Below are 12,123 nucleotides of genomic sequence, written 5' to 3' on the forward strand. Positions count from 1 at the left end.
AAGAGAGGAACAGGGTTAAACCTGCACATCTGGGAATCCTGGATGTTTTCCTTGAGGTTTTTTGTGGAATTTGGGCATCCCACTGACTCCACTTCCCACTTAACAGCAGGGAACCCCCAATTTTACAAATTTATTTAACTTAAGGAACATCAGTTCCCACCCAAACCCTAAACCTCCTGCAGAAAATCCCAGAGTACTCATTTTTTTTCCCTATTTTTGCCCTTGGAATTCTGCTATTTGACCCCAAAACTTGGAAGTGGATGCAAAGATGGGACAGAAAGTGCTGAAAGTGAGGTTGTAATAACACTGAATACTGTGCAGATTTTGCCAAAAAGAGGAAGCAGCAGGAGCCCAGATGTTGCTCCTCTGCTCCCATCCTCCTTCCAGTTTTGTTCTTGGAAAAAATACCTATTTTGAAAGCATAGCTTCAGCTCAGGATATCCATGATTGGAAATAAAGGATGGTGGGTAAAAGTGCCAGTTAGTGCTGGATAAGGGAAGTGCAGGGAATTGAGGGACACAGGTGAGGAAAATCAGTCCTGGCCTGATTTTCCTCACTCCACAAATCCAGGTGAGGGGGTTTTAGGAAAGGTTGTGGTCTCTTGGTAAACCTGTGGATAATTCCTTGTGTTTTGATTTCTGCTGGTCCCCAGCTTTGGAGGGAAGGGATGGCAGGGAAACAGGAATGTGGGAATGTTCCAGCTGCAGAGTACCCAGAGAGGGAGAGTTGTGGAATGTGGGGAATAAGAATGAATTTGAGCATCAGTAATTCCAAGTCCAGCTGTGCCCAAGTACCAACCACTGGATAAAGCCAGGATTTAACAAACCCAGCCTGGCTTGGATAATTTGACACCGAGAGAGGCGAGAAGAGGCAGCTCAGAGCATCCAGACTTGGCTGCTTCCACCTTCTGGGATGATCCAAGCTCCCATTCCTGATGTTGCTCCTTGCCATCAGCTCTGGGACGGTGTCACTTGTAAAGTGCCATTTTCCTGCTCTGGTACAGGTACATGTAGGCGTCACAAAAGAGGCGTTTGGCCACCCCATCCATGTCCCGAGGCTGCTCCAGGGCCAGCACAGCCAGGGGCAAGTCCAGGTATTTGGCAATTTCCGGGCACAGCGTCACCGTGGGGATGTTGAAGCCGTTTTCGCCACCTGAGGTGGAAAGGAGGAGAAAATTCCCAAACCAGATCCCAAAGGGATGGGTTCCTACAGCTCCAGCAGATCCCAGCACGCTCTGGAGTCATGCAGAGCCTCAGCTGGGAGATGTGGAGATCAAAAGCAGTGGGAGAGGTTGGATGAGGGGAGACCATCCAACCTAAAGGGGATCCAGGAGAGCTGGAGATGGATTTTGGACAAGGGATGGAGGGACAGGATGCAGGGAATGGCTTCCCACTGCCAGAGGGCAGGGACAGATGGGATATTGGGAAGGAATTCTTCCCTGTGAGGATGGTGAGGAGCTGGAATGGAAATTCCAGAGGAGCTGTGGCTGCCCTATCTCTGGAATTGTCCAAGTCCATGTTGGATGGAGCTTGGAGCAACTTGGGATAGTGGAAGGTGCCCATGGCAGGGGCTGGAACTGGATGAGTTTTAAGGTCCCTTCCAACCCAAACCATTCCATGATTCTGTGATAGAAGCACAGTGGGGAAGGACAGGAGAAGCAATCTGTGCCCACAAGCTAGGACAGGATCCCAAATCCCTTGTTTGACCACAACCAGGAGCTGGAACCACCTGGAAAAACCCCCTTGCAATCTAATTAAAGGAAAGCCAAATCCACAGAAAGCCTAAACAGGGAAACTTGAGAGGAAAAGGTGGACTGAGCAGGCCTGGGCAGCTTCCCACATGCCATTCCCACATCCCATTCCCGTTCCCTCACCGTGCCGGTCGGCCATGCTGTCGAAGAACATCCAGTGCTCGTTGCCAGGGCCGTATTTCACGAAGGACACGTAGTGACTGGTCTCGATGCAGAGCACTGCAAACAGCTCCAGCTTCTCCCGAGGCACCTGCTGGCAGCCCCGGGCGCTCCAGCTCTGGAATTCCTCTGGAATGTGCAGCTTCCTGGGTTTGTGCGTTTTGCGGCGGCGATGGGAGTGAACCTGAGGAGAGGGGACAGGGTGGCATTGGCACAACTGGCCCTGGCCTGCCAGGAAGGGGGGACAGAGGTCACATTCCCAATTTATTCCCTGCTGATGTGATTCCCGTGCTCCCTGCTTGCCTGGGAACAGCCTGGCAGCAGGAAGATGAGATGGGAGCTTCCCGCCCTGCAAGAGGGAGAAACTGTGGGAATGCTCATGGAGAAACAGCAGGGAGGGAGCAGCACTCAGTTCCTGCAGGATTGCACCTCATTTATGGAACAGGTTGTCCAGGGAAGCTGTGGATGTCCCATCCCTGGAATTGTCCAAGGCCTGGTAGGACAGAGCTTGGAGCCACCTGAGCAGCATCCAAGGGGTGGAACTGGAATGAGCTTCAAGGTCCAATCCAAGTTTTTCTATGATTCCATTATTATTTAAGAGGTTTCATAACCTCTGTCTCCTGGTGGGAACGACCCTCAGGAGAGGGCTGAGAGCTGCAGGGACAGCCCAGGAGAATGTGGGGATTTTGGGAGGGTTCATCCAACTGACAGCTTCCAAGGTGGATTTTGGGAATAACCATGGAATACCTGTTTGGAGCAGGAGCTGCAGAACTGCTTCAGGCCCGTGGCTGCAAACACTTTGTCCTTGAAACACTCTGAGCATTCCAGAGTGGCAACATCCCCACACAGGCAGCATTCCCTGGGACCTGCCAGGGGAAAAACAGAGCTCAGAGGGAGGCTCTCCTCCAGATCCCACCTAAAATCCAGCTTGTCCTGCCAAAACTGGGACTCAAGGAAGAAGAATCCCACCCCAGAGAGCCCAGAGCTGGTTGCTCACAGCCCATCATCATCATCATCATCATCACTCACTGTCCAGCAGCAGATCTGTTATATCCAGCTCCAAGGAAGGGATGATTTTGCTGAACATTTTATATTCCTTCCCAAAACGTGGCATTTGGATAATGAAGCAAGATGGGATCTAGGAAAAAAAAATAAAAAGGGAAAGAGTCACCCTGCCAGAAGAGCCAAATCCCAGAGATTTTTTTGCTCTGTCTCAATTTGCTGTCATTATTCACAGGACAAAAGGCAAACAGGGAAAGCAGAGGCCTTTTCCTAAATCTTTCCTGGATTCAGTGTTGGATATAAAACATCCAAGGCCTCACAGGTGTTTTGGGAAGCAAGAAAAGCAGGAAAGCAGAAGGAAACTGGACTCACCTCCACCAGCTTCAGATCTGAGGACAGGAAGGAGCGTTCCACCAACTGCTGCACATCGGGAACCACCAAATCCTCCTGTTTATCCATAAATATCTGGTAGCAGTAACATCCCTGCTCCTGGCCTCCTGACCTGCAAGGAGAGCTCATGGGATTGGGGATGTGGTGACACAAAAATTGGAGTTTCCCAAAGTTTGTCCTGGGAGAGCTCCTGGGCTCAAGGCACTGAGGATGGTTTGGTGCCACACAAAGCGATTTTTCCACCCAAAAATACCAAATTTATGCCAGAGGAGCAGTAGATAAGTAGGAATTTTGGCCTTATTATCCCTTTGGAGCAGCACATCCTATAAGCAAAATTCAATATCCCCTTGATATAAATCTAATTTAGTAAATTTAGAATTTAAATTGACAAACGGATGCTTCGATGAAGGATTAATTAAAAAAAATGCATCCAAAACTGAAGGTGAGCTGTGTGCAGATCTCCCACAATCCCTAAAGAAAGCAGGGAAAGGATTTCCTTGGGATGACCCCATGCAGGGGAGCTGCAGCACAGAGTCCTCTTTGTGCTCGGCCTTTCCCAGCACTCCACGATCCACGGCTCGAGCGGCGGCTCCACAAAGGAGCACAGAAATCCAACAATTCCCTTTCTGTGCTCACAAAACAGCACAGTTATTTTTGGCTTCCTCCAGCCTCTCATCCTCTTTGTAGAGTCCCCAAAAAACTGGGAGTGCATCCATGGGCTGCCTGTTTTGAGAGACTGTGGGAGCTGAGCCAGCTTGGCAGCCTGGACTCATCCCAAATTTATCCAAAGGCTGTTGGATAACTGCTGGATCTGCCCCAAAGTCGGACATCCCCTTTCTCAAACCCCTTCTGGCTCCCCCTGAGGATGGCACAAGGTTTTTATCCCGATATTCTGAAGGCAGCACCCTCCAGGGAGGGCTCAGAAGTGTCTTTGTCCAGATGGGAAAATCACAACAAGCAGGATCAGAGTCTGTTCCTAAGGAGCTGAGAAAAACTCAGAGCTGTGATTCCAAAAAACTTCGGTGGAAAGGGATAAATGACCCCCATTTGCCCAGGGATTCTGAGGTGGAAAATAATTGAGCCTGGCCCTGGGAATTGTATCCCTCAGCTGTGGAAACTTACTGGAGTTTCAGTAGTGGCTCAATTCCCAGGATCTGCTGCATTATGAGATTGAGGAACTCCTCAGGATCTGGAAAGTGAGAGGAGAGGATGGATCAGACCATGCCAGGAATTGCCTTGTCCCACTGCATCCAAGAGCTGCCAGGTAAACATGAGCCAGCATTCCAGGGGCCTGGAATTTTCTCTTCAGGTTAGGGATAAAGGCTGAGAGCACATGGTTAAGGCAAAAATCCCAAAGGGAACATGGAAAATGCCAAGCAGCCTTCAGAGACTGCACTTCCATGGAATTCTGGGATGGTTTTGGGTGGAAAAGGACCTTCAAGATCATGGAATTACAGCCATTGCCATGGGCAGGGACACCTCCCACTATCCCAGGTTGCTTCAAGCCTCATCCAACATGGACTTGGACAATTCCAGGGATGGGGCAGCCACAGCTTCTTTGAGAATTCCATTCCAGCCCCTCACCATCCTCACAAGGAAGAATTCCTTCCCAGTATCCCATCTGAATCTCCCTTCTGGCAGTGGGAAGCCATTCCCTGTGTCCTGTCCCCCCATATCTTGTCCAAAATCTTTCCCCAGCTTTCCTGGAGCCCCTTTAGGCACTGGATGGGCCTCTACGGGTACAGAGATATTTAAAAACTGAAAGAATTCTACAACTGAATTTCTACACCAATTAACATCAGCACCTAATTAAAGCACATTCCTAGCACAAAGGGAAGTGTCCAGCTGGCTCCTGGAGGAGGAAAAACACAGGGAAGCAGCTGGGGAAGGGCCCCAGGGAGCTCCTCACCTTTCTCAGCGTTGGTAAAGCTGGAGCACTGGCCCTTGTCCGTGAGCTGCTCCCGGAGGTGCATCACACTGCTGGCCCTGACAAAGCCACTCCTGGGAACAACAACCAGCTGCAGGTGAGGGACACCATGGAATGGCTGGGCTTGGAAGGGATCTTCATCCAGTTCACCCCCGCTTCCATGGGCAGGGATGCCACCAACGAGACCAGGTTGCTCCAAGCCACATCCAACCTGGCTTGGGACACTTTCAAGGATGGGGCATCCACTGGGAATTCCATTCCACCCCCTCAGCACTCTCACATGGAAAATTCCTTCCCAATATCCCATCCCAATCCATGCTCTGTCAGTTTAAAACCATTCCTCCTTGTCCTGAACACCTTTGGATGTGGATGCCAGGTTTTCCTCGGTGCCAGGTATCACCTTTAGGGCAGCAGGGAAGGAATGAGGGCAAATGGGACAAATTCCAGCATTCCCTACACTCACCTACGGAGGGGATTGACGATCTCATCCCGCAGAATTCCCTGGACATTCCTGTCACACAGTGGGAAGGGCATGAAGAGCATGGAGTCCAGCACGGAGGTACAGGAGAAGAGGCTGTGGGAAGAGTGGGATGGATTTGAGTTTGAGGGCTTGGAAACAACAGCTGGAAACCAAAAATGTGGTGGCTGGTGACAGTCAATGGCTTTGATGTCCAACAATCCATGCATGGAATTACAGGGAGGTGAGGGAAACATCTGCACGGTGAGGCACAGCTGGAACAATGAACACTGGGACAAAGCAAGGGGACAGCTCAGGGAGAAGGAAATTCCTACTTTGCAGCCAAAACTGCTCAGGGAAGGGCACCACTGAGTCTTTTTCCTCTCCAAGCAGGGAAGTTGGGACCTCCTGGGTGGGTTCTTTGGAATGACTCGAGCCAGAACTTCCAGGGACAGAGTCAGCACAGTCCAAATCCGGAAAACTACGAGCTCTCAGCCCCCTGAATGACAGACACAGGGGTACAGGGGGGTCTTCAGGGCTGAAAAACTTGCTGGATTTGGGAAGGAGATTCAAAAGCACCACGGAGGTTGCACCTCCATACAGTTACACCTTGCTCTGCACCAGGTAAACTTCCAGCCACCTTGGAAATCCAGGGAAGTGCTGCAATTTGGGGCTCAGCTTAATTAAAAAGCCATTCATTTAAGGAGTCTGCACCACCCAAGCAGGTCCTTACCTGAAGAGAGCTGCATCCATGTAGCAGGAATTACAATGGCCTTGGATGCCCTTCATCCGCCCTTGGAGAACACGGACTGCTGCCTCATTCCTGAGGGGAGGAAAACTCTCTGCACCCTCTGGAAGAGCTTCTTGTCCTCCTGCAAGAAAAGGAATTGCCTTCACCTTCTCACCTGGGTCAACTCTGCCCTTCCTTGATGCCTCAAAAGTCTGGGGAGAGCCTAAAACTCTCAGACCTAAGGTGGCTTCTCAATCCAGCTTTTCATAAATCACAATCTTTCAGACTTGAGGGATATTCCCATTTAGGTTGGAAAAGACCTCTAGGATTGAGTCCAGCTGTTGATCCAGCCAGAGATGTGGATAAACACCAAAAAACAACACTCGAAGGAAGAAACCCTGCCAACGGGGCTTTTCCACATCCTTCTCCCATCTCAGCCCCGTTTTCCTGCTTCCCAGAGGACTCACTGAAATCCCCCAGGGACAGCTCGGAGCTGGGGAAGCTCTGGAAGCGCACGTCGGGCTGGCAGGAGTTCAACCTCACAAAGAGGCCGCGCTTCGGGGCGCAGTGGAAGTAGGACCTGCCCAGCCACTCTCCAGCTGTCACCCCCTTGTCTTCATCCTGGGAAAACAGCAGGATTTATGGAATTATGGGTGGAAAAGAGGTCTGAGATACAGTCTAGCTATGCAGTGCTGCTGAGGCCACCATTTGATCGTGTCCCCACAGGGATGGGGACCTCACCCCTGCCCTGGGCAGCTGTGCTAGGGCTGGACAACCCCATCCATGAAGGAATTTTCCCAATATCCAACCTAAACATCCACTGGAGCAGCTTGAGGCTGTTTCCTGTTGTTCTGTCCCTTGTTCCCTAGGAGCAGAGCCCAATTCCCACCGGGCCCCACCCTCCTGTCAGGGAATTGCAGGGATCCAGAAGGTTCTCCCTGAGCCTCCATTTCTCCAGGATGAGCCCTCCCAGCTGCTCCTGGTGCTCCAGACCCTTCCCAGCTCCATTCCAGCCCCTCAATACCCTTTACCTGGGGATCCCAAAATTCCACCCTCCATATTCAAGCACAGCATTCCCAGGTCCTTTCCCAGCTTTCCAGCCTCACCAGTTCAACTCCAGCCATTTTTTCCTTGATTTGGGGCAGGTAGCCCAACCAGCGGATGATCCCTGAAACTTGATTCCCCTTGTCCAAGGTAATCTGGACCATGGAATTCACTTCCAGGGGTGAATTCCCACCTTCCCCTTCCTCGCTGCTCTCGCTGATCTCTCCTTTCGTTTGGTTTGATTTTCCAAAGCCCACGTCGGAGTTGAACACTGGGAAAAAACCTGATGGGCAACACAAAACATCAGCAAAACTGGGAATTGGATCCTAATTCCGGGTCTATTTTGGAAATTCCAGGCTACACACAAACAGGAAGCTGAGCAGCAGGGACACAAGGTGTAATTCCCAGTGTGTCCAAGCTGGTCTGACAGGATGAGAGGGAATGATCTTGCTCCTTGTTTCCCTGCTCAAAGCTTCACATTCCAACCTCTGGCTGGCCCTGGAGCTAATCCAGCCCTTCCCAGGCTACTGGAATGGCAGCAAGGGGGTTATTTCCTAATTTTTTCTACTAATTCCTTGTTTTGTCCAACAATTCCCACCATTGCTGCTGGCACCTGAGCCTTTCCCACCAGGATGAAGCTCCTGCTCCATCTTTTCCAGCTGAATTAAAGACTTTTTAACCAGTGGTGCCTCTTCCCTGAGGGAATTCGCTGCTACCATCAGCCTCTCCTTCCTGACAAAAGGGATTCAGCTTTAGCTTTGTGTGGAACTTGAGATTTTTCCATAAATCCCGGTCCATTAAGACAAGCTGTAGGTTTTATTGGCATTTCAGCTCCTCAGTGCCCTGCAGAGAGGAAATAAATTCCAAATTCCCCCAGAACGGGATCAGGAGAGACACATCCAAAGATCACCTACTTTGCAAGCTCTCCTTCACAACAGATTCCATGGGGATTTCCCTGAAAATGTCAGTCGTTCCTTCTTCTTCCTGGAAGGAGTGAAAAATCCATCAGCTACGGAAAAACCCATCAGCTAAACACTGGAATATAAAGGATTTTTTTAAACAAAGTTTACACAGAACCTCACGTCCCTTTTGGATATTCCTTCTATTGCTCTTGCACATCCAACCATAATGTGATTTTTTCCTTTAAAATCCCCAAAAAATCCCCATGGAAAAGCTGCTCTTACCGGGCAAACCTTCACAAACCATTTTCTCCCTTCCCTGTAAACTGCCATGGCAATTCCTTTGGTGGGGATCTCATCCACGAAGAAGCTGACGGCGTCTCCCACTTTCACGGGAACCACCTCCTCCGTGTCCTGTTTTCCCAGCTTCTGCTTCCCATAATCGTTGCCTGATGTGGGAATAAACTGGATTTTGCTGAAGGGCAGGAAGATCCCACAGTTCCTCTTGCACTTGAAGTACTCGGTGCCGTGGTAGGACCCATCACTTCTCCCTCTGTTTTCCCCCTCTCCCTGAAAACACACCAGGATGTCACCCACAGAGAAAAATTTCATGGAAAAAACGAGGAATTCTCTGCTTTGCCCCCACCCTTACCTGCAATTCCACCCCAAAAAACACCGGGGTCAGCACAGCCAAGCTGGGCTTGTAGATGCTCCCGATGTAGCGCACGACTCCCGGGAAAAATTCCCTCTCCACCTCCACCATCACATTTTGACCCGGCACGGCTCGGAGAGCTCCCTCCAGGCTCTGCCTCTCCAGGAAAAAATGCAGGCGCTCGCTGTGGCTCCCGATGGCCAGCAGGAACCCGGCGGCTTCCTGGCGCACGGGCTGCAGGATTCCCAGGTTGATGGTGACCGTGGAGCTGTCGTCCAGCATGACGACCTTCAGGAAGCAAGCCGGGGGCCCATCCTCGGAAAAATTCCGCAGGTAGCTCCTCTCGCTGCAGAAGCACAGGTTCCCGGCTTGGAAGTACTTGTTTCCATAGGCACAGTCCTCGGTCAGGATGTAGAAGCAATTCCTGTCGGCTGCCAGAGGCGGGAGGTTGGACATGGCAGGTTCGCCTGGGTTGGGAGAGTCACAGCAATGGGGATTTGTGAGTGTTGGCGAAGAATTCCCGAAGATTCCGGGGGTTGGGAGAGGCTTTGGACGGAACCCCGGCCTCAAAGCCTCGCCCGGGTGAGTTTGAGCCTCTCCCAAAACTTCCCTGCTCCCTTTTTCCAGGTGTTTAATCACCCTCGTGGTGATTCAAAATTCCATCTAACCCGGTTTCCCGCATTCCTGCTCATCCCTGTTCCCTCACTGTGCTTCCATGGGAAAAGTCCAGCTCTGCCTTCTCCCCTACACACTCCCAGGATGAGATTTCACCAAAAACACCCCAAAATCATGGAATCATGGAATGGTTTGGGTTGGGAGGAACCTTAAATTCATCTCATTCCATGGGCAGGGACACCTTTCCCTACCCCAGTTTGCTCCAAGCTCCATTATTCCAGCCACACCTGGAATAATTCCAGGGATGGAGAGGCTGCTCCAGCTGGTCCAACCTGTTCTGACCCTGTCCAGCCTCATTAAATTCCATGTTTTCTTTCCTTACTCACGGGAGAGAGGCAAAGGATCAATCCTGCCTTTTAAAATTCCCTGGAAAAGGGATTCCCGCTCCTCGGTGTTGCTACAGCTCATGAATATTCACAAATATTTTGAATATTCGTTCCAGATATATGCACATCACCCCTTGAGGTATCAAAGATCTCCAGCTTTCCTAGCAAATATTTATTTATTATTTAATTTATATTAAAAGAAATAAAAGTATCTGGAAGCTGGAATATATTTTGGTGCTTATTTTTTAGTTCAATTCTGACACGTGAAAATTCATGTGGTTAAAATTCCAGTAGGTTAATCTGAGTGGTGGAATTCCAGTTAAATTCCAGTTGTTACATTCTAATATTTAAATTCCAGTAGTAATTAAAATCCAGTCATTGAATTCCACTTTTTATCCTCCCTTATCTTCTCCTTTGATTATTCCACAGAAAATCAGGATCCAAAAAATTTTGTTTGAGCATGAAGAAAGGGTGAATAAAAAAAACCAAAACATTTTCCTCACTAAAAGCCCAAAATAAGTTGATTTTTCTTATCAAATTCCCAATAATACACTATTTAATTAACCAAAACCCAAAAATAAATTTTTTCATAAATTAACCAAGAATATAAACAAAAATATAAGAATACAAAATAACCAAGAATAAACTTTCCTCATCGAGCCCATTTTCCTCATGAAAGCTCCAGAATAAACCACATAAATAAACCATTTCCCTCATAAACAGCAAAAAATAAACAATTTTTATCACAAAACCCGCAAGACTAAACAACTGTCCTCATAAAAAGCAAGAATAAACAATTTTATTAATCAAACCCCAGGAATAAACCATTTTCCTCATCAAAACCCTCCGAGAATAAGTCATTTTCCTCATAAAAACCCACAAATAAACAATTTTCTTCCTTAAAAGCCGAAAATGAACTTTTTTTTTCCTCAAGAAAAACGCAAAAATGAACCACTTTCCTCATCAAAAACTACGAATAAATCATGTTCCTCATTTTCAAAAGAACCAAAACCAATTTCTTTTTCTCATCAAAACGCCGGAATAGACCCTTTTTCTCATTAAAAAAACCCAGAGAATAAACAATTTTATTCACCAAACCCCAAGAATAAACAGCTTTTCTCACAAAAATAAACAAGAATAAACTAATTTCCTCACCAAAACCGCCAAATAAACCATTTTCCTCGCGGAACCACACCAATAAACCCTTTTCCTCATCAAACCCAAGCGCAACACGGGTATTTAAACCAGAATATTCCCAATTTTCTCCGATTTATGGGAATAAATTCCCGTTCCCAGAGCTCCGAGCGGGGTTTGGGCTCGACCCCTCCCCCCTCCCCTCACCGTCTCCGCCGCCGCTCCGGCTCCGGCACTTCCGCGTCCGAGAGCGCGCGGCTCGCCAGCCAATGGGAAACGGCAGGGAGAGGGGAACGACCAATAGGAGTGAAGGGGCGGGATCACAAGGAGGGAAGGGGGCGTGGCGCTGCAGCAGGCCCCGTCCCCTGCCGGCCGGCCTGGGGGGAAGGCGGGAACTGCGTGAGGGGCGGCGGGCCGGGGGTGTTTCTATGGACCCAAATTCCTGTGGATTTGCGTGTTTTTCCATGGTCCCAAAGCCCTATGGATCCTGGAGTGTGTGTCCCCATGGACCCAAATCCTAGTGGATTCACACGTGTTTCCATGAACCCAAATTCCTTGGAATTTGCATGTGTTTCCACGGTCCCAAATCCCTATGGATCCTGGAGCGTGTGTCCTCCTGGACCCAGATCCCTAAGGATTCGTGTGTGTCCCCATGGTGCCACGTCCCTGTGGATCTGTGTGTGTATTCCCATGGGTCAAAATCTCTATATATCTGTAAATTTGTGCTCCCATGGACCAATGCCCCTATGGATCCATGTGTGTCCTAATGGACCCAAATCCCAATGGATTCACATGTATTTCCACGAACCCATGTCCCTGTGTCCTTATAGATCCATGGGTGTATCTCCATGGACCCAAATCCCTGTGGACCCGTGTGTGTCCCCATGGCATGGCCCTGTGACCCATGTCCCTATGGATCCATGTGTGTGTCCCCATGGACCCAAATCCCTGTGGACTCACCTGTGTTTCCACAGACCC

General features: G+C 49.4%; 1 protein-coding gene across 2 annotated transcripts; it reads right to left on the bottom strand.

Moving 5' to 3' along the window:
- Positions 1–200: 200 nt before the first annotated feature.
- Positions 201–11,315, bottom strand: LOC128938041 (ubiquitin carboxyl-terminal hydrolase CYLD-like). Of its 2 annotated transcripts, XM_054278138.1 has the most exons (15): positions 11,167–11,315; positions 9,011–9,477; positions 8,644–8,928; positions 8,374–8,443; positions 7,522–7,742; positions 6,883–7,036; positions 6,419–6,557; positions 5,692–5,802; positions 5,211–5,302; positions 4,424–4,490; positions 3,284–3,413; positions 2,939–3,047; positions 2,657–2,775; positions 1,874–2,093; positions 201–1,152 (listed from the first exon to the last, which is right to left on the bottom strand). In XM_054278138.1, exons 2-15 carry the CDS (start codon positions 9,464–9,466, stop codon positions 968–970), a joined length of 2,358 nt encoding a protein of 785 aa, XP_054134113.1. In that variant the 5' UTR covers positions 9,467–9,477; positions 11,167–11,315; the 3' UTR covers positions 201–967. The 2 variants fall into 2 exon arrangements, with proteins under 2 accessions (XP_054134113.1, XP_054134026.1); XM_054278051.1 differs by lacking the exon at positions 11,167–11,315 and having other exon boundaries at positions 9,011–9,775.
- Positions 11,316–12,123: the final 808 nt, after the last annotated feature.

Source organism: Melozone crissalis, unplaced genomic scaffold (genome assembly GCF_028551555.1).
Source record: "Melozone crissalis strain CALT ecotype California unplaced genomic scaffold, PUWL_Pcris_2 ptg000002l_1, whole genome shotgun sequence".
Classification (NCBI taxonomy): Eukaryota; Metazoa; Chordata; class Aves; order Passeriformes; family Passerellidae; genus Melozone; species Melozone crissalis.